Genomic DNA, 22,934 nt, shown 5'->3' with positions numbered 1-22,934 from the left:
ATCTAGTCTCTGTTCTTTCAAAAGCTTTTCCTATAACTCTACAATGCACTCCGAGTAACGTCACTGAAATGAAAAATACATTCTACCTAGAGCTCATCTTTTGTAGCTTGAAAATGGCCCAGAGTACATGCTTTTAGCCAAAGAAAGGTATGGGGAATGACTTACATAAGCCAAAATAGACCCATTATTACTTTTGACATAAGAGAACTATTCAGGGCAAATGAATGGATTGCTACATTAACCATGTATGAACAACACTTCAGTAAAAGAAGAGAATTAGAAGATTGGATGTCAGCTTTGGTCAGTTTTTGAGACAGTGTTTCAATAAGTTCATGGTCTGCGTGAATGAAACAAGCACATTTGAACTTGTTATACGCACCATACTTCATGAAAAATCCATCTCTTTATATTTTTTTCCATGAACTTTAAAGTGTCCATAATTAAATTCGTGAATTTTAAGGAAAACCAATAGAATTGCCATTCAATTATTAGTAGGTAATGATATTCACCTCCTTAGAGAGACTTAAGATAGTGTACTCACATTACATTCCTTATGAAATCTCTGAAATGTGGGATGAATAAGAGTCAAATTAAATGTGTCTATGGGTCCAAGCCTGTTATAGGTTAATGGAGCTGTCTAGATAATCATTTGTTTCAAGAGACCCAGAGGGAAGATACCAAACCAGGAATTGACTTCAGTACATGAGCTCTTTTCATGGTAGGTCCCTCTTAAAGATAAAGTAAAAATATCTAACAATAAACCTGAAGTTTTCTGGAGTATTCCAACACTCAACTTTCAGAAATTGCTCCACTTAGTTACCTGTTCATGCCCATAATATGCAGCAATATGCAATGGGGTGAAAAATACTGCATCCTGAACATTCACATAAGCTCCATGCTGCAAAAGAATATCAACAGCCTAGAAGGAAACAGATAGAAAATTCCAGTTAGAAGCACTATATATATGAGGTCAGCTAGTAAAACAAGATTTCTAATCCTTACATCACCAATTTAAAAGAAGCAAAAAGCCCTAAACAAGCAAGATATAAACGTGAAGAACTATGTATAAAGTGTAAAAGTGATTAATTTACAGTACTTTATCTGAACACTGAATGTCACTGATGCTTTATAGATTAGCCTGAAGATGTTTGCCAGTAAAAAACTTGATTGGCAAAGCCAAAGGCACAGAAACGAGTCTGTCCTTTAATTTTCTTTTAACCATTATGAACAAAGAGCAGTAAACATATCAGAGTTTCCAGAAGTAAATAAAACAGAATGAAAGATCCTTTTAAATGTAAATGCATGCAGGTAAATCCTCAAGCATAATTCCCTCATTGTGTAAAGATTTCTTTGTATTTTAGAAGATAATAGCCCTTTGGCTTCAACATATAACCTTAAGCATTTTCTTTCAAATTATCACTTTTTCAACTTTCAGGAGACCAATGTTGTCATAAACAGCTATTAATCATCAAACACTGGGTTTCTGAATAACTGTCAAAATAGAAGTCTGAAATGAAACTGCCTTGAATTATTTATTGAAGCTTAAAAAGCTGCTAATCTATCTTTCTCTCTCTCTTTCTTTTTCTTTCTTTCTTTCTTTCTTTCTTTCTTTCTTTCTTTCTTTCTTTCTTTCTTTCTTTCTTTCTTTCTTTCTTTCTTTCTTTCTTTCTTTCTTTCTTTCTTTCTTTCTTTCTTTCTTTCTTTCTTTCTTTCTTTCTTTCCTTCCTTCCTTCCTTCCTTCCTTCCTTCCTTCCTTCCTTCCTTCCTTCCTTCCTTCCTTCCTTCCTTCCTTCCTTCCTTCCTTCCTTCCTTCTTTCCTTCCTTCCTTCCTTCCTTTCCTTCCTTTCCTTCCTTTCCTTCCTTTCCTTCCTTTTTCTTCATCACAAAGAAGGGGCAATAGCCAGCTTATATGCTTATAATCATACCTGCATGTCCTCATTGAGACTTCTATTGATTATGTCATTTAATGCCAGCTATGGTGATGCACATTTCTGTCAACTTGTATCTAAGCTGAGACCACCAAACCATTTCACACACGCAACGATGTGGCCGGTCCTTTAAATCCATGTCATTCTCAAGTACTCAGAGAACTAAAACCTGTTACTACGCAATATTAGTGTCCAGGGATTATTCCTTTACACAATTTAAATTTATTTTTTTTTCCGTATGACTGACAATACTTTTTCTGTGTGAGGTCCATTCCCTGCAGCTTGCATCAAAATCCCATACAGTGAGTTTAGCCAAAACTAGACACATGGTATCGCACTAGCAGATCTCAGTACAAGACTCTGCTTTACAAATATGACGGGAGGCAGCAATTAAAAACAAACAAATAACAACAACAACAAACTCAGCTACAAAAGGTACTTGTTATGAATAGCTCTTTTAGGACACAACGAGGCACTAAACTTGTGCTGATTAATAAACTAAGTTAACAAGTACAGGGTATGGGGAGGAAACCCTTCCTATTCAGAAAATATTATGAGATAAAAAGACTATTTTAAACAAACTTTTTACTAGTAACACATTCTATAGAATAATTTGAAGTCTTGAAACTCCATTAGAAAGTACAATTTCATTAATGATAAGATATATCCTCCAGGTGAAATATAATTCCTTAAAAAAAAACATTACCTAGTTACAAGTCCATATTGGAAATACTAAATAAACACTCCATTAAAAACTAAAAAGATCATTAAAGGGTTAAGTTTCTGGTTAGCATCTCCATCATGTCTTGCACAAAACAAATAGATATGGTGTTTTTTAAACTATTTTAGTAATAGGATACACTAGGAAGAGTTCCATTAAATTATTACAAAAAAACACCTTTATGTCTACTTGAAGGGAATGACATCACATGTGAGGTTAGGGATGTAATGCTGCAAGGTAAACACACATCCTTTCCCATTCTCAGCTTCAGTTGTGTACAGGCATACAGAGGAGCCTAGTTCTTCCATCCCAAAACTCTAACCTTCAAAATATGAATTATTAGCCAGCCCTGTTAACATGCTTCCTCACTTGCAGACAAACAGATGCTATAGATTGATTTGTCCCCTGATCACTGTTAGAGTTGTTGACTGAAACACTGAAGACTGACAGCTTTTTAATTGAATTCTTTGGTGTCCATCTGTAAATTGTCTTAACCTTCTTTCCATTTAATTTTCATCATAAACACAGGCTCTCTACAGAACGCAAGGTTTCTTCAGACTAATCAGAGACAGTAAGTCAAAGAAAGAAAATCTAAATGGTCTAGATTAAGAAGTATTACGGTTCCTCAGCTGAACTTCAGTGGCTACCCTCGTACATTCTTACACCAGGTACTTACATGTTGGCAGATTTCTTCAGACGGTATAGAAAATTTCTAGAGTTATCATTTCTCCAACAAAACTGTTTGTTTGAAAAGAAATGTCTTATCTCCATTTCATTCTATATAAAATTATTTAACTATTTATAGCTACATATGTGTAATAAACAGTGTGTACATCTGTATAATCTGACTGATAATGTAGCAGAAGAGATGGCTTTCTTTATATCAGTAATCTCAGTAACTGTGGTAACTTGTGTGTTCATAAAACATACATTCTTTCTTGCCATGCACATACGTGTAAGTTCTTTTCCGTTCAAAACTACAACCACTTTTTGTTCCAGTCACCCAGCCGAACTCCTATATTGGAAGTGCAATTATAAGTCTACGACATAATACTAAATTCACGGCTTAAAGCTGGTTATTATTATCACCTATATTTCCTTCTTCATAGTTAATTACTTTTTTCTTGCATTTCTTGCTTATCTCTCTTCAAAGAAATCTGATGTTTCTCTCTTGTTGAATTAGTCTAGCACTCCATAAAAGTCAAAATTTACCAAACAGATGACAAAATCTTTGTTTGCTTAAAGGACCCAAAGAAGATAAAAATTAAAATACCCACATTCATGCATATGTTTAGAGTAATAAACCCTTCATTACCAAAGTAATTTTGCACACTCGGTACTTCACAAGGTTAAAAAAATAATAAATTACACTGAGTGAGCTGTTGCCAGGGTGACAGAAGTGAGACGTAAAAAATGACTGAACTGAGGTGGTAAATGAAAAGAAAACAGTTTCATGACTGACAACATGTCTAGAAAGGAAAGGGCCTGATTATAGGTATTCCGGGAATCTCATCCCTCTCTTCATTCCTGTACTCCCCAAGAGAAAGGCTTCTTGGGACAACAATGGAGATGGGAGTCTCCAACTGACAGGCGACTTACCAGTACGGGTGTCTGAGATTCATGCTACAAATGACTTACCCTGATAATAGTTTTCTCTGTACTAAGCCAAAACAGCTCTAAACTGAGAATGCCTCTCCCCTTTCGAAGTAAAAATGTCAGAGATGTGGAGCAGAGCCTGTGAGACCTAGCAGAGGAAATAAACCTCTTTTATTGTGCTTCTTTCACACTCAGAGGGACAGCACTTCTAAGCCTCAGCCCATATCCAGGTTCAGGAATTCTGACACGTATGAATGACAATGTTTCATCATGTATCTATTGGTTAATGCTTCTGATATTTAAAGCAATGTTGTTTATTGCCAAGACTTTAAAGATATTTTTATTAAAGTAAGAGATGTACAAACAGATCTAGGCCCTTTGGGCATATATGTTCAATGTAAAAATCAATATACAGATATGTTTTTCCCCAAAATGTACAAAAATAAATAAATAAATAAATTAGCTATACTAAACCAATTCTGAGTTTTGTTTTGAATAGTATCAATCTCAAACAAAATGACTTCCTAATATTGGCACTCACTCATATCATTTCCTGTACACAGGAGTAGAAACATACCTCATGATGACCAGCTATTGTGGCAATATGAAGGGCTGTCAAGGCTCCATATCCAACTTGCTGAATATCAGCTCCACCATGCAGCAGTGCTGTTACTAGTTCTGCATTGTCCTAAAAGGTATGCATGTAAAACATCATTTCTGGACTCAAGTATCAAACATATTCACAATATCAAACACATTCTTCCAGGTATAACAACAGCAATGGGAACTATCAAATAATAGTGATAAAGTCATGCTTGAGAAAACATTAACACATTTAGTTAATAATTTCTCCTTTAAAAACAGTGAAATTAAGCACAGAGAATTAAAATGATTGGTCTGGTGGTAGAATTAATAGGAGAAGCCACACCATTTTTCTCACTATTACTTGTTCTAACTGAACCAAACAGAGCTATCATAATTTTTACTTCTTAGGGATCTATCTTCCATCATCATCCAGCCCAGAGAAGAGACTTCTCCAATTTATATTCACTGTTTGCAAAGGAGAAGTGTACACAATGTAAGGACAAAAGAGAGGCTAAAAGCTCCAAACTTATTGCTCTCTTTCTCCCAGAAATAATCACTAAATGAGTTCAGGCCAAGAATGAATCAATGCCAGAGAAACAGCAGTTAAAATATGCCTTTGGAAGTATAATATTTGTTCATACTAAAGTGGTTTTCCTATTTCCAGGAATTATTAGGAATTTATTTTTGATAATAATGGACAGCAAAAAGTTCATATCCCTTTTCCTATCAAATAGTTTTAGACACAGGTTGCATGTTATAAGTTATAAGTATAAGGATTGAACAACGTAGTCTAGAATATAAACTCCTAAATTTGATCTTAGTTTGCTCTAAAAAGCTAAATGCTTTTGTAGATCTGGAGCTAGTCTGTAGATGGATTAATTTTCCAAGATGCTCCATCTGCATAATAAGAATCATAACAACCCTTTTGAAAAAGGCAGTCTTTGCTCTGTTCCTTGCTACTGGTATTGTTGAGTCTTAACAGATGAATATAATGGTGAAGAAAATTAGTATTACATTGGCACATGAAACTTGAGGAAGAACAACAAAAAAGAAGCAAAAACCAGAGAAATTGTAAAATAGAGTCCTTTGAGATTATTTCTATTAATAGCTATAGTGTTAAAAATAGTAATCCGCTATCCTGAGATGCATTGCATAATTTAATCAATATTTCTAAAGCAACATCATATCCCCATGGATGACAGTGCAAAAATAAATGCTGATTTCCTGTACATGTGCTCTGTATAGGTTATTTTCCTGTTCATTGGAAATGTGAAATTGATATTTTCACTAGAAGTAGCAATTAAAGAGTTCAACTTGAGAGTTCAGACATCTCAAACTGCTCAATTCTGATTGCTTTTCATCAGTTCTATTTGAAGTAGTTTACCTTCTATTCAAAATAGTTTACCTTGTAAGCTGCCAAGTGCAGAGCGGTAAATCCATTTCTTGTTAGTCTGGATGGACGCAGTCCTTTTAGCATAAGAGTTCTAATATGTGATTTGTTACCTTTAGAATAAAAATCGGAAATCAAAATTATTTACAGAAAAAACATGCAGGTGGAAGTAAGAAACATCAGTGTGAGTTTGAAAGCAAAGAGAAATAGGTAATAAAAATTTTGCACCCTTAAAATTGAATTAAGCACCATCTCCTTACACACTGGGACCTGGCCGTGAAGTGGCTTACTGTTCATACTTCAATAAGAATTGGTTAAGGAAAGTTGAGCTTCTAAAGAAACAGAATTCTCTTTTAACATCCAGACTATGCTACAAAGAATTCCATTAATTAACAGATGCTTCCAGAAGCTCTGTTTTCTCGGACGCATAACTCTACATCCTTTCAGAAGAGAAGCTTTGGTCTCCCTCTGTACACAGTATTATTATAACAATGATACTTCTGATGGATGATAATGAATACCAGCTTGAGAAAGTAGCTTTATTCCTACTTTTCTGATGCAGTGATGATCTCAAAAAATGTTTTTCCTTCTGAATAATCATGACTATATTTAAGGACAATGTCAGCTGTAATAACTAAATGCTCACATACTCTAGCTAATTAATTAATAGTGTATGTTTTCTTAAACTTCCTCTCATCATTCCCACCAGTTACTCTAATGTTACCAAGTACTGATGTCATCTTTAGATATGATCTTGTACTCTCTAAAATTAAGAGTAAAGATCCACTTGGTGTTCAACAGTGCAGGATCCAGTCCTCCTTGATGATAACATCTAACTAAGATTGAGCAAATAATTTATGCATATTATTAGTACATATTTTGTGGAGCTGAAATTTTAGGGTAAAATTCTCTTTGCTTGTCCCAGCAAATGTAAAAAGTGCAAAATTTTTCATGAACTAATGGCTCACTAGGTGGATAACAAAGGAACAATGTGGGTTAGATTTACACACTTAATTAAATTACACACTTAACGTGCATTTGTGAACATGCCAGAAGACATCATGCATTCTTTTCTTGCATACCCTGATTTGTTATCTGCAAAAATTCTATCAGCTGATATTTTTCAACAGAGCGTTTGAGTTATTCTTTTTATCACTTTGATATAAAATACATATATATACATTTTACTAGAAAAATGGCTATATGTTGTATAAAAACACATATAAAAAATAAATAAATGTGTTATGTATTGCAAAAAAAAAAAAAAAAATTAAAACTAGCTCTCTAACCTGAAATCTATGTCATTTACAGAATACATAATTGTAGAAAATACTACCTGATGAATATGGATGGATTAACTAAAGAATATAGTAAGTAATTTTGAAATAATTGAACATTTGTAATAAAATATGCCACACTATCAATCACAACTTCTCTTGGACTGAAGAATCAGTTACAACAAGGTTTGGTGTAACTTGATTCAACCAGCTTGGCAAATAGTGTTCCAATACTTGTGGATGCTTATCCAAGTGTCAGCAATGACAACACAAAGAAGGAAACTGACTGAAGATAAAATCTTCCTGACAGTTATTAGATAGAACAAATAATAACCAGGTAAATAAGATGCTTAATAAACATATTTCAGATACATACCCCCACATATGCAACATAAATGAAGAAGAGAAAGGCCATTTTCTGTGCGGTAATTTAAATTGACTTTGCAGAATGCTTCATCAGAGCTGAAGAAAAAGATTTTTACAGATTACTGTTTTCATCTTTTAGCATAGTTTCTTTTGTTTGGAAAACATTTAAAGGGAAATCTCAGTGGAATTTTGTGGAGACACAGTGCTGAATTTAGACCCAGTTTGCACTCTGTAAATATAGAAATACTTTACTGATATCAAGTCAGTAGTCCAGAAATATCTTTCAGTAAATTAAGTTAGTGGCTAACTTTGATTGTTTTCTGAACAATAAAAAATAAAAAATAAAAAGCTTTTCAGGAAGTAAGTCTATGTTCTCCAAAAGATATCTCAGAAACACAATAAAATCATTAAATATTTATATTTAAATATTTATATGAAAGAACTACAGAAGCACATACACTCCTTTAAATCTTACACATGTAGCTGTAACATTATTAAGAATCATACATAGGCTTTTCATTTCTGATAGCATTGAATGGAGCTGTCAGAATCCCCAGATTACTACTGTACATGAATTACCAGCATTTAAGGTCTGGTTTCATCCAAATCCAGTCCTTCCTCTGAATCAGAAATACTGGGGCAAGAGAAGGGGTATTTGTTTTGGGAACATTTGGTATTTTCAGACATGCTCAAGCATCAGCAATTAGGAGAACCAAGTAGTAGGTTTGTCTGGGAATCTGCATACCTCAGTGGAAGTTTAGGAATTCTAGGTCTCCTCCTAATTCCTTTCGGAGGACACAATTGCATGTTTTAGAGAAATGAAATTCTCACTTTTTATTTTTAGGGTGGTCTTCTTAGTAAATCATTGCTTTACTAACTCTGAGATATAGGAATAGGACAGGGGCAACTTTTATACAAGAAATGACAGGTGCCATGCTACTTGTAGATTGACTTTTATAAATTTACTTTTCACTATTGCAGCTGTGCTTCCCTGCGCTCCCCTCTCCCCTCCCCCCCAAACAATTTACCCATTGACGTGTATATATTCCCTCAATGTAAAGTGGGGCTAATGACATTTCTTTCCTCTGCTGGGCTTTGAAAAATTTGTTTTATTTACCTTCCAAATCTTTCATGGCAGGGATTTTAATAGCTACTTATTTGATTTCAGTCAGGCAAATTAGCATCTTCTACTTATCTTCTAACAGCTATCCTGTTTCTTAGTCCTAACTTCTTTTAATAAATAAAACTTACTGGGGAGGAGGGAGGGGGGAATCACTTATTTTTTCTGATACTTCAGAGAAAAGAAGTTTTCAGAAAATAACCACTGCTACTGTAGAAAACTTTTTTTTTTTTTTTTCTTTTTGTTTTTAATAGGCCAGTTTTGGATTACAGATATTTTAGAAATCTGTCTGGTTCCTGGCTAATAATAATAATAATAAAGCCTTGTCAGTACAACATAACCAGTGTCCACCATTTCTCTGAGCAGTGCTCTTTATCTAAGAAGAAGAGTTTGGCTGATATCTTAAAGAGATTTGCTTCAGTTGGCAAGATGGACTGAGAAACTCTGCTGCAACGGATCTACTAGCCTTGAAATTGCTGTTTCTTGTTTCTTTTATCTAATACAGGAATCAAGCACTTTCACCTATATGCTATATCTCTATATGGTGTATCTCAATTTTGAGTGTATCGCAACTGTTTTGCTTTTCTAAAATAATGAGTACTCTGGCTACAGTTTGTGAAGATAATTACTACTAAACAGGCTTAAAATTAGGGAAGTGCTGAAGTATCTTACCGGATCACAGCCAAAATCGTCAGCATATAACAAAATCAAGCCCAATGACTTCCTTCAATTAACAAGCTCAAACAGTGACAGTTATTCTAGCTGAAATTGACCAAGATGCATAATTTGCATCACCTTATCTATTTATTTATTTATTTATTTTGAGTTTGTGATGTATTCTGATTAGAATCCTCTATTTTTTCAAGTTGCTTTGATATCTGAAATTATTTACCAGATAATTTTCTTAAATTAACTTATTCATAGTCAATGGGATGGGTGTTTTCTCTATTTGAGCTTTTCAGGTGATGAACATGTAGGTATGTTACTTTGTTGGGTAAACACGGTTATTAGCATGTGATGTCCTGAGAAAGTGACTGCAGTTATAAATTTGAAATTCACTTCTGGAAGACAATTTGCTTAAGTGTTTAAGATTTTTTACTTAATTCCTGTTCCTGACTAAAGAAACACACAACAAAACTTAAAGTACATAATAAAATTAGACATACCATTAAACCTAATTTGTTTACAAAACCATATAGATGTTTGCTACAAAATGTTGATTTAGTAATTAACAGCCACTAGTTCTGGTACTGTCCTGAGACTTTTACCCACAACTGTAAGGACATATTCCAAGAAATACACTAAAGAACAGGCTCCTTCCATAAGAAAACACATGAACCTCAAAATATTGTTTAATAGCAAATACTCATCTGAAAGGCATTCATAAGCAGGTTTCCTGAATATTTTACCTAAAAACATGCTTCAGTTCTGCCAGTTCCTTTTCTTTGATTTGCAGGTCATCTTCTAATCGTTCTATGATTATAGCATATGATTCACTAACTTTCTTCTTCCATTCATCTAGCAACAACAAAAAAGACCGACTCGTGAAATCTTCAAAACATACAAAAACCAGGAACTGAAATCTGAATGTACCACTAACCAAAACACTAAATTTTAAACACACAATTGTACACTATTTCATATATTTTTCTATTGAAGTAAGAAAGTTTAATTACAATGTGACAGCCATTAAATCATTCTTGCTACAACCCACATAGATACATATAGACCGATTTCATAGACAACTAATACATATGAACCCTTATCAGAAATATTTTTAATTTGTACAAAAGAAAACTTTAACCATAGGTTGCATTTTTCAATTCTTATTACCTAAATCTTAGCACACACACACAGCATAGAAAGACCAAAGTTTTAAGGTTTTTCTAATGAATTATGAGTTAAATCAATACAATAAATTAAGCTAATATGATCTTACATGATAGCACAAAGACTTTTACAGACTGCATATACGATTTGGATTATTCAGTGTAAACTAACAATATAACACCTTATCCGTGAACTCAAGAGTAAATTAGCAATGAGTTATTTAATCAAATATGATTTGTTTCTTGTAGATGGAGGTATGGTATATTGTATTTAAAAAAGCCAACATTAATTACCAGTACAAGTTTGGGTTGGTCTAGATTTATAATTTCCCATTTGTTCAATGTATCTTCTTTGTTTCAGCAAAGTCTTGCAGTAATACGATTCCTTGTTCAAGAGCAGTGACAGTCCCACTGAAAAATACTTTGATAGTCTCTGGCTAAAAATAAACCCTGCGCCAAATGGAATGTCATGCAACAATGACACAGAGCAAAGCAGTGTGTGCTGTCAAGTGTAAAAAAAAATAATAAAGGTACCTAATCAGCTTGTTTAAATATCTACTGTCTGTTTCAACAGAAATATTTGTGTCCATCTGTCGAATACCTAAAACTGGTGGGAAGGAGGTGATTTGCTCCCAGTTTTGTACGGAAAAAGGAATTTATGAAGCTGACTCCCAAGCATACTTTCAGGATCCCCAAGGCATGCGTAGTTTAAAGAGGCTAGAGATGATCTCAACTCTTAACATTAAAATGTATTGTAACATACAGAATGGCTTTGGAACTTCTGGGTATTATAGTCATGAAGTGTAAATTGTATCATATCAGAGAGTACTGACTTCTTGCACTTAAGTAATATTTGTACATGTTGCTATGCCAAGAAAGTCTCACTGAATTAAACTACAAAATGAGTTTGCTGTCAGGAATTCAGTATGTTTACTTGGCATTCTTCTGTCCTTATGTAAAGAACCACCACAGAGTTCCAGCCCCTTCACAACCACAGGCAGCATCAACTCTACAGGCTAACATGTCCATCAGACTGCTAATGAAAGACTTAGTCTGGAGAAAACTAGGCTGGTACCTCTTTCAGACTTACTAAGAATGAAGGAGACTCCTGAGTTTGTTGTGCTGCGGTTCCTGCTCCAGATAGTATTTCCCCAGAAATGGAGGAGGAGGTATCTGAGCTGCTTTCCTCACATTCCAAGTAGACCATGGACAAGGCAGCTGAGGGCCAGGATCTATATAAGTACATAAATAAATGCTGTGCTCAATCTAATTTGTCCTGTTTGTTAGTATATTAGTTTGCACACAATGTCACAAAAATATAGGAAAAAACATGATCCAGCTAGGTTGAACAGTGAACAGAGCTCAACACAAACACAAACAAACCGTGACACAATGAATCTAGACTGTGTGCACATGTGATTCTTCCTCTTAAGAACCCAAAAAGAAGACTGATTAATTACAAAATAGAATTGCTTTTCACTCACATAAACTGAATCTCCTTGGTAATCTGGTTAGTTCAGGTGTGCTCATCTGTTGTTTATCCCCTTCATATCCATTTACCTATGTTTCCTATTAAATGGAACCACTTTAAACTCATTTTCCCAGCCCATTTTAGGATTTATGCTGTTTTCTGTATCTGTCTCTTTTCCTTCTTTTATTGCTTTTTAAAATGTATTATGTATGTGTATGTTGATATATGTACGTATATATATATGCATATATATGTTTAAAGTCTGTTGATTGACCTTGGCAACTATTCTGTTTAGTTTTCTGTTAAGGATTTCAGGCAAGAAGATATGTAAATATAATACACATACATAAAATCTTCAACTTGCTGCATCCCTCTATAAACAAACTTGCACTTCTGTGATAGTTCCTGACACATCACGAGCTCATCCATTTATTTGCACTGATTTACACATAAAACCATGGATATATTTCAGAAGACTTTGAACTGTTTTGACAATATGCCCTGTGATATGCAACCAAATATTTGCAAAAAGGCACCAGCCTCTTAACTGATACTCCTCATCCGGTTGCCAAGCAACCAGAAGAGCTGTAAATACAGCACAGCAAAGGGTGTCTGCTCTCCCACTGCTTTTATTAGCTTAGTGATGTTTGTTTTTCTTCAAATTTCTGAAAGGCAGCCATGGCTGTGCAGCCCAAGACAAGTTTTTGGCCACCTCCCCTACCTGTTAGTGTGCTATGGTAAAAAGGCCTGCCAGGACACCCCAGCACACATCTATTTCCATGGTCTGGATTAAGGAACTCAGTGACAAACTTTTTTTCTTTTTACATTAATGGAGGTTTCTGAGCATTTTGTGATTCATTCATGCAGGACACTTTCAATCTCAAGGAATTTTGCCTTAGATTGTCAAATAACTGGAAATTTGTCAGCTCAGGTAGAAATCATAGGATAGTCTGAAACAGGTCCATGGCAGCTCCTTGGCCCAGGGATCCCCCTTTGTTGGCTGGCTCTGGTGCTGCAGCTCGTGCTGCCCATGGGGGACATCCCAGGGCTGCTGTCAGCGCCATGCACAGCACTGCTGTCTGCAGGCCTGCAGCTGATGGGCCACTGCTTAGAGGGAAAAGGCTTTTAACAGCAGCTAAATGCAAGGCAAGGCAAAGTGAAGCAAAGCCAGAAGCATAAAGGTGAGGTGGGAGGTGAGGTAAGAAGCCATGGGTTGAAGAGCAGAAAATGCATTACACTACAACAGCATTGTAAAGTAATAGCATTTAAATTCCATGAGACAGATGTAAAATTATTGGCTTTGAAAGATGCAAATAACAGGCATAGTATTTGTTCTCTAATTCTTTCTACATCAGGAAGTTAGGGAAAAAAATAATCATCAGCTTCTATACTATACTTTTATTCACTGTTTGCAAATGTGAGTACGTGAATGCTCATTCATAGAGACACTGGTTGAGAGTAACTCATATGGATGCTCAGGGAAGATCAGCTTTTGACTGGAAACTACAGCAAGGGAGGATAATGCGGTGAGGCAGTGGAGTCAACAAAACCGTTTAGTTCATCCGTATTACACTTCTGAAAACAATTAACTGGTGAATTCTTGAAACACTCACATCATTGTCCCTGACAACCAGTTGCAGAATAATTGAATATCTGGGTAAAAAGAAAAATTAAAAAATGCAGAACCTGTTAACTATTTGCAAACAACCAAAAAAGGAGTAACTACATCTACTATTGTGTTAGGCAATTAACATGTATAATTAACATGTATACAAGTAGCACTAATATGTCAAAAGCAATTTTTTTTTTTATTGTATTCAAATGTAATATTTACAGAGTATTCAGGTGTACAAATTCATTTGATTGTTTTTTAGAGGTTTTATTTCATTTTGCCTGTATGTTTGGAATGTGCAGCTGTCATGTCCAATCTCACAGGGTACTATGTGCAAAATTCTTTTTCCATTTCTGGGTTTAAGTGTCCTTCTTAGGGAGGCACTGCAGGATGAAGTCTTTTGAAATTATCGTTATTTCAAATTAATTAGAACATATTCATATCTATTATTTACTTAAAGAGGCTGTAAGCTGCTCCTGTACACTTCCATGTAATTTTGGTAACATTCAGATGTCACAGAAAATGAAATGGACATTAAAATAAAACATGTTATTACAAAAATAAAGCAGAAGGAGCTCTATAGTCCACATAATGAAATGGGTGTTTTACAACAGCTTCCATGTGACAGTGGATTAAAAGAAGTGTACAGAAGACTAGTACTGCTATTTTTGTTATCACAATACTACAGTGGCATTTGCACAGGGATTAATCTTCCACATGCGCAGAGAGGAGAAAATGAATCTATTATATCAGCGATTTAGGAACATGAAGCTGGAAATGCTGAGCAGCACTAACTCCTTGTCCAAGTTAAGCACATTTCTTTTGAGATCCAAATGATGGAACTTTCTTTCTTAACTCAGTTCCCCAAAAGTTGCCTTCCCTTGTGTTCTTTTTTAAGCGCCCAATTGCTCTGATTTCAATTTCCTGCCTAAAAGCTTACTGAAATAATCCCCTTCTCTCAAATTTCATAATATAATAAATACAGTATGGCTAAATCTCTGTCGATTATAGCATGCAGACAGGGAAATCATTAAGATGATGTTCATTATGAGGCCTATTATTGCACAACAGAGCAAAACTAATTGAATAAAGAAAGCTGACGAGTAAAATGATTAAACATTCATCCAGCCTCAGTTGTTCTTCAGGATAGATGAAGACAGGTGGTGATCTAGAGGCCCACAGAAATTCTGCATCCAGCTAGGGAACTCAACAAGCTTTCCTCAAAATTGAACTCCAGGTTTCAATAGATGCCTCCGGTTCTTATAAAGTTTTACCTGTCATTTTCAGTATTGTATCCTTTATTAATCAGACTGGAGGAAAATTGTAAGCCAGGATTCCACAGTAAGTCATTTTCTGAATCTGGTATTAGAAACCAGCAATCCCTGAATTACAGAATCACAGAATGGCCAAGGTTGGAAGGGACCTCTGAAGATCATCTAGTCCAACCCCTCTGCTGAACATGATAACCTAGAGCACATTGAGCATGATGGCATCCAGGCGGGTTTTGAATATTTCCAGAGAAGGAGACTTCACAAACTCTCTGAGAACAATTATCTTACTGTTAAATTTCACTGTGTGTCCTTTGACAATTTTAGATAAGAATATTTATTGCAGAAGGAAAGTGTGGAATGGCATAAAGACTTAATGCAGAGAAATGTTTCTTACCTGGAAGGTCAAATATATGCTTATTCAATTATAACAGCATTAGCTAGCATGTCTCAGAGGATAACATTTTGTGCAGACTGTGAGTAGAGGCAGTCATTTCTTACTTTTCTGGCCTGCAGCTGGTCCAGCACATCTGAGTGGTTCAGGGAAGGTCAGAAGCACTCCGAGAAAGGAATTCTGAGAGATAAATACTCCAACACCTCCTTCTTTTCCTTGTGCACTTGGTGGACTGACAGAGGCAGCTTGTTGACCCAGGTGCCAACCATGACAGTATAAGACTTTAGCCAGTTCTCCTCTCCTTCCTTATTTGTGTTTGCTGGGAAGGAACACTGCCTATAAGACCACAGCAGCTGCATTTCATCATATCTACCCCAATACTATGCAAAACTGTTTAGTGAGTATACTTTTATTGTAACTTTTTTCCCCATTACTTATGTGTCAGAAGCAAATCCATTTTCCATTTATACCCTGGTTGCTTTCAGCAATGAAATCAATACATGGTACTTACTACCTTGTAGATGGCATAAGAAAGATGCCATTAGGGAGTTCAGTCAGCAGGGAGATAAACACTGTTATAATGAAGTTACGGGAAGCTTTATAAAAAGAAATCAGATAATATTTGTCCTTCTTTACAATACTGAGCATTAAAATAAGAGTGACTTCGAAAAGCAGGCCAAATTACTACCTGATTTGGCATATTTTCCCCTTTGATTATAATCCAAACCTCTTCTTCCTTCTGAAGCAACTCAACACAGGATATTTTGCTAATGTGATTAAATTATCAGCTTTACAAGTGCTTAGAAACATCAGAGCACTCAAATTGTTCATAAATAGAACTTGCAGTTTTAAGAGAGAAATTTTCAATGGGTTGCAAAATGTGGAAAGAGAACTGAAAACAACATTATTCTCTAGGAGAAACCCGAAGTGTTAACAGGATACATATGGATATAAGAAGAACTGACCAAAACCAAAGCTCAATGCCAGACCTCTGAAAAGGATCTGCTGCAGTGTATTGTTAGTTATTATGCAGCTGTTACACATAGGTATGCTGAGAGAATTTCAGGTATCCCGAAGTGATAGGGAACCTGGAATGATAAAATAACAGTAGCAGTTAGTTTCTGGGAATGTTTTGGATAACAAAAAGAATCTCACACTCCAAGTAGCAACAGAACCGACAAGTCGAATAGGTGTCCTCTCTCTGACAGCACACTGAAGATGGAGTCCCCAGAAATCAGACTAGTTCAGTAAAGCAAACAGAGCTAACCTCCAGAATGCCTGTACATCCCTGGCTGGGATGGAGTTAACTTTCCCTGCAGCAGCCCATACAGTGCCGTACTTGGCACCTGGAGCTGGAACAGCACTGGTATCACACCAGCATTGTGTGTGTCGCTGAGCAGTGCTGGCACAGCATCAAGACTCCCTCCAAACCACCCCCACTCCCCCACACCACCAGCAGGCTGGGGGTGGGCAGGTGGGGTGGGGACATCACCAGGGCAGCTGACCTAAACCCGCCGAAGGGATATTCCATGCCAGGTAGTGTCACACTCAATAAGATGTGGGAAAGGGGGGGGGGAGAGGGGAGGCTCCCATTGTGAAGACAACTGTCCTCCCAAACAACCACTACACCTTTTGAGGCCCTGCTTCCTGGGACATGGCTGAACATTGCTTGTTGATGGGAAGCAGAGAATAATTTTTTTTCCTCTCTGCTTTTGTGAGGCTTTTTTTTTTTCCCTGTTCCCTGCCCCTTTATTAAATTATTCTTATTTCAACCTGTGAGTTTTTTCTTCTCTTTTTTATTTTTTATTTTTATTTTTTTTTCTTTCTGGAATACTTTCTTCTCCACTTGTTCTGAGGAGGGGGAGTGAGGGTGTGGTTATGGTGGAATTCAGCTGCCCAGCAAGGTAAAACCACCAATGTGGCTCAAAAAAGAGAAGCTAAATTGAATCCTGACTTTGAGAGAATTAAGGATCAATTTCTTTTTCCATTAAAAAGGAGACTATACAGCATGAAATGAAACATGAAAACCCACTGATAAATGCAAGAGAAAAAGATGCATTATGTTGCTGTCAAATTATGGTTACAGAATACACAACATGTTCTTAATAATGTGAAATGGAAAAAATAAAAAAGCAGTCATTACAGAAGACATACTAAAAATAAATGATTTATCTGAATATAAACTTTGTGCAAACCTTTTTTCACCTAGTATTACAAATGCATGGACTGATTACTTATGTAATGAACTGTTGAAAATAATATGAATGAATACATAGGCTTGTATGCTCTCTGTGAATAGCATTTTTGTGGTGCCACAACCTAAAACAGAATATGGAGCTAGATGGAGCAATAGAAAACAGAAGATTTCTGTTTACCTTTATTACAGGGTAGGTAATATTATCTGTTTCCCCAAAGATGTGCATTGTGGTACCACTCAAAATACTTCATCTCTCTGTTTAGTCCACTGGTCTGCATAAGGATTAAGTATCATTCCAAGGACTATGACAGTTCATTTACAGAAATGCAAATTTGCCCGTGACATGTATCAGTATCTCTGTGGATAACAAAAAGTTGATAGCTGCCCACTCAATCTAACACCTCCCAAATAATTAAACAGCAATCCCCACCCCAGGAAAGCAGCCATGGCACCAAGCTTGCTGGAGTTCAAGTGTTTAGACAATGCTCTTGGACATATGTAGACCCTAAGATCGTTGCAGGTCCCTTCCAACTGTGGATATTCTATGTTTCTACAAAAAATTGACATGTCTTGATGGCAGGTATTAACCCCAGTGTTATTACTCATAAGGGAAAGGTTGATTTCTCATGCAAATACTTTTTCTCTGATGAAAAACAGTAAGTACAAAAAATTACAACATTAAAAAAAAAAAGAAAAAAATCATTAATGCTTCGATAGGATGTCCCGATTAAAAAAAAAATCAATTTACCTACACTGATTTGAAACACTATTGTAAAAAGGCAGTACAAACAGGGAGAAACATAAATTACTGCTAAACTATACCATGCTGCTAGAGCCAATGAGATCTGTGTACTTTTTCCTTATGATTATTACAATCTGGGAAGTAACACATTATCCACAATGAAAGACGGGAAATTTCTTCCAAGTACCAATCCTTCTACAAATCAGATTTCTCTTTTTGTCTTTGTAGACAGATTTCATCATAAATTTGATTCCTGAATTTCAACATATCTTCTACATCTTTGCAGGAGAGCATTTCTTCAACAGATAGCAGCTTAAAACCATGCAATTTAAAAGCTGACTTGTGCTGCACAGAATGTAACATGTTTAATGACATTCTAACTGATTCACTTAAACTAGAACAAACAGGAAAAATCCTAGCAGTCCACAACCCAAACTGTGTATTATCACTGGAGAAGAGCTGGTTTGAAACCTGCACACCCCAGAGGTCCAAGCATTCTAGTAAGCTGACTCCAAAAAATTGTAGTGAATATATATCTGAAAGCAATTTCACACCCTTTTTCAAGTCATCTTCTACACTAAATACCATACTTGCATACTTTACTTGATCATCAATTTTTATACTCAATGAACACAGGAAACAGTTTGAAGGTATGTCTACTCTCAAGTTTATATAGGATCCACTAATAATGCAGTTCTTCCCTACTAAGACTTCAGGTCCAATTCTAGAGTATTCAATAACGGATCCAGGTCCTATAAGGCACCCAGGCTCAAGTATGCTTTGAATGATACTTGCTGATCTATCCAAGGTCTCAGCTTTGTCTGAAAAGATGCTAAAGGCCTTAGACAGTAAATCAAGCTCAAATTTCAGTTTGCTATCAGATGTAAAATGAAACAAGTACTCCTGAGTAGTTCCAATGTGATAAAACTTAGAGTTGTTTAAGACTATAACATTAAGTGGAGTTCCTTTCAGAATAGAATATAGCTTCTGCCGTACTTCTACTAACTGCGACTCCTCTTTTGTGATGTTACTTGTATTTTTTGTGTAATCTTGAGTAGCTCCAGGTCCCAGGGCCTGAAGGAAGTCACCATATGCATCTATTTCACAGCAAAGAGTATCCATCTGCTTATAAAATACCAATAATTGTTTTGCAATGCTATGATCCATGTAAAATATACTGTCTGTATACACACACTCTGAGTCCATTTCTGAGTCACTGTGGTCTCCAGAGGAACATGGCTGAGAACAATTTTTTCTTCTTACACGTACCGCACCACACTGGCGCATTGTCTCAATATCAGGCTTGTGTAGGAAATGATGGCAAGATGTGTATTCAAGTCCTCCTTTTCCTGAAAAACTGGATGGATCTAAAACAAACACTCCATGAGTGGTCCCAATTGTCAAATCTGAAGGGTGAGCTAAAGCGGTAAATCCAGGTTTATCGAATGTGATTGTTTCTGCAACGCCAGTGCTGTAAAGTTCTATGTCATCTGAACAAGTAATGAGAATTCCTGGTTTCATGTGACTGGGAAAATCAATGTACATAGCAAGCTTAAGCTCCAACATCTGGTAAACAGGATCACCAAGAGGCAAAGCTGTGAAAATCTTCCCCAGTGCACTTGCATTTGGTAAACGTTGACTATAACCACCTGGAAAAAAAAGACATTTGTAATTACAAAGTATATATACAGTTCTTAAGAAAGTGTAAACAAGCATAAACAAAACCTATACAGCTACATAGCTTGATCATATACTATGTATTCCTTAGAAAATGTCAGATTTTTAAAAAAATCATCCTTATTCTTAAACATTTCTCAATGCAGATCTGACCTTATGTCTAAAAATTAGTGTGCCTTAAGTAGCTTTTACTTAAACAGTGGTTGACTTCAGTACCTTTACTTTGCTTCAGAGCTGGAATCTGAACCATGTGTCTATTAACTAAAGTGATGAAATCAAATGACTCCTGCTCTTTGCTTGAAAATAAGAAGAATGAAAAAATGCCTCAAAGCAATTTTAAATCTATAAGTATTCATTCCGTACGTATTTATGAGGATTCCGCTGGGCAGACCAGACTGCTTAAACTCACATGTCAAGGCAGAAGATTAATTTAGATACTTTGAATTACATTTTCTTCTCCACTGACTGACTGAACAACTTAAGTGTTGAAAACAAATGCTTAAAAAACAACACCTCCAGAAATTTCACCTGAAATTCAAACATTGGATCAGCGATGTTTGGGATTATTTTTCTAAGGGAACTATATTTCAGAACTCTTATTACTTACCTTCCAACATATTTAGGAAAAAAAAAAAAAAAGGTATGATTTTAAAATGTGAAATGACAAACAGTATTTACCAGAATGAATTAGCAGCACAATGAAAGAAGTCCATTTATCACCATAGAGATTCTCTAAGCACTGGAGAACATGAAGTGTTGATCCACCATTTCCTAAAGGAAGAAATATTTTATTACCGGCTGAAAAGAACACCAATAAAAAATGTAACTGACACATGAAGCATCCTGGGATCTGGTGCTGTGGTAGGGTGATCAGGTATTGTTTTTTAAATGTTGATTCATTCTGCTGTAGAAAATAAGCTGTCATTTGTTTTTTAAAAGTCCTTGTGACTGCAGAGATAATTTTTTTAACAAACTGTAAATGGATGCACAGATATCCATCTGAAATTTCCTCAACCAGTTCTGACAGCACAGTCTTTCTACTGCACCACAGTTGATAGAATCATACAAAGATGATGGACACTCACTCAGGAAACTCTGCACTCAAAGTGAAGGGCACCTCGAACAGGCAGGTCTTGTGAAAAGACGTGCTTTTTCCTCCTATTCCTTCTCTGAATAACCTCAGCATTTGAAGTGTTTCATCATTCCTGTAGGCCATAACTTCACCGAAAAAATTGGCTCGAGCATGAAACACGTCACACAAAAACTCACGAGTGAGTTGATGCAAGCTTTCCAAAGTACTTTTGACATTTGCAATAAGGAAATGAGGGAAAAGTATAATTGTTTGGTATTTTTTTTTGGTGCTTCTACAACTTAAAACAGCTGGATTGCTGAAAACGAATCCTTACCTACTATTTTATACTGCTGATATACTACTGAGATTTATTAAAATTAACAACCAAACAAAAAAACACCATGAGTTAGTGACATTCTGTTTTCTATATGTAGAAGAGTGCCCTACGGTATCATCAACACATACTCACTCAAAACCAACGTGACAGAGTCCCAGTTACCACCATGGAAATTTTAATTGCCAAGATATACTTACAGACAGTCCAAAAAACACCAAACCCGTGATGTTGGCAGCTGCGCACGTGAATCAAAATAACATACTATGTGATGATGTGGAACCTACATTTGTATTCCGAATAATACTTCACGTTTTAGCAGATTTTGGAGCCCTTCCACTACAAGAGACAGCGGTCAAAGCACTTAAACACAATGCCGATTTCTGCCTGACTGCAAGCGATCATAATTGTATTAGCACAGGTTAGAGGAGGCAGAAAACGGAATGCACACGGAGGGCACTGAGCGAGCCCAACTCACGCAGCAACACCTGCAGGAAGCAGCGTCCGGGCAGCCCCGTGCTCGGTGGGACAGAGCCCACGGGCCCCTCCGTGCCTCCGCAGCCGGGGCCACCCTCCCGCCCCCGGGCCGCCCGACAAACCCCGCTCCCCGCCGAGACCGCCGGCCGTGAGATGCGCACCGATCTTGGGTCCCGGTGGATCCGCGAAGACGTGGTACCGCACGCCGCGGGGCAGCTCCCCTCTCGCCAGCTTTGCGGCCAGCTGCCGCCGGAACGCCCGCTCCTGCTCCGCGTCGGCGGCGGTGATGGCCACGAGGTCCCAGAACTCGCCGTGCCGCACGGCTCTGCCTGCCCAAGGAGCGCGACTCCCCTCAGGGGCAGCGCCGCGGCCGCGGCCGGGCCCGCCTCCCGCCGCCCAGGGCCCCAAGCGCTGCCCACCCCCGCGGCCCCCGGCCCGGCCCCCCCGCCCGCCCCACCTCGGAGCGCGGCGAACCGCGCCAGCCGCCGCCCCGTGGCCTCCCGCCGCGCCGCGCTCCGCTCGCCCGCCGCCGCCGCCATGCTGCCGCGCCCCGCCCGCCGCCGCTGCGGCCTAGGCGGAAGAGCCGGGATGGGAGCGGCCCGGCGTCGGCCGCGGGCAGCGCTGGTGCTGGGCCGCTGGGCCGGACCGCCTGACATCTCACCGCGTGTAAATCCTACCGTAAAAGTAGCTCCCGAAGCACTGCAGGACGTCCTGAAAAGCAGCTACTTACAAGAATTAAGGGTTTTTTATTTTTCTAATAAAAAAAGGTTGCCAAAAATCCATAGTTCTTCTATGTCTGCAGACTGCTGGCAGAAGATTAAATGAATAAATACTTCACTGCTCTTTCAGTTTGGGACTTCATGTGATGCGTGTCATGC

At 37.2% G+C, this 22,934-nt stretch overlaps 2 protein-coding genes across 3 annotated transcripts in view; both read right to left on the bottom strand.

Annotated features, from left to right (window-relative positions):
• TNNI3K (TNNI3 interacting kinase) overlaps window positions 1–11,206 on the bottom strand; it is a 58,884-nt gene extending 47,678 nt beyond the window's left edge. For both annotated transcript variants that reach the window (XM_082765960.1, XM_082765961.1), the window contains exons 1-6: window positions 11,107–11,206; window positions 10,393–10,501; window positions 7,874–7,959; window positions 6,236–6,333; window positions 4,823–4,933; window positions 821–919 (exon numbers count right to left, since the gene is read on the bottom strand). In XM_082765960.1, the coding sequence (XP_082622086.1) occupies window positions 821–919; window positions 4,823–4,933; window positions 6,236–6,333; window positions 7,874–7,959; window positions 10,393–10,501; window positions 11,107–11,146 (543 nt within the window). In that variant the 5' untranslated portion in view covers window positions 11,147–11,206. The remainder of the gene's footprint in view (window positions 1–820; window positions 920–4,822; window positions 4,934–6,235; window positions 6,334–7,873; window positions 7,960–10,392; window positions 10,502–11,106) is intronic.
• A 5,563-nt stretch (window positions 11,207–16,769) lies between these two features.
• On the bottom strand, window positions 16,770–22,712 carry FPGT (fucose-1-phosphate guanylyltransferase; the record flags this gene model as incomplete). The annotated part of the gene is made up of 4 exons (XM_082766554.1): window positions 16,770–20,145; window positions 20,852–20,944; window positions 22,218–22,385; window positions 22,514–22,712. The coding sequence occupies 4 exons, from the start codon at window positions 22,710–22,712 to the stop codon at window positions 18,692–18,694; spliced, it is 1,914 nt and encodes a 637-aa protein (XP_082622680.1). The 3' UTR covers window positions 16,770–18,691.
• Window positions 22,713–22,934: the final 222 nt, after the last annotated feature.

The sequence above is a fragment of the Aythya marila genome (assembly GCF_965140915.1).
Source record: "Aythya marila genome assembly, chromosome: 8".
NCBI classification, from domain to species: Eukaryota; Metazoa; Chordata; class Aves; order Anseriformes; family Anatidae; genus Aythya; species Aythya marila.
Note: the sequence above shows the minus strand (reverse complement) of the source record. Positions and strands in the feature narration are given on the sequence as shown.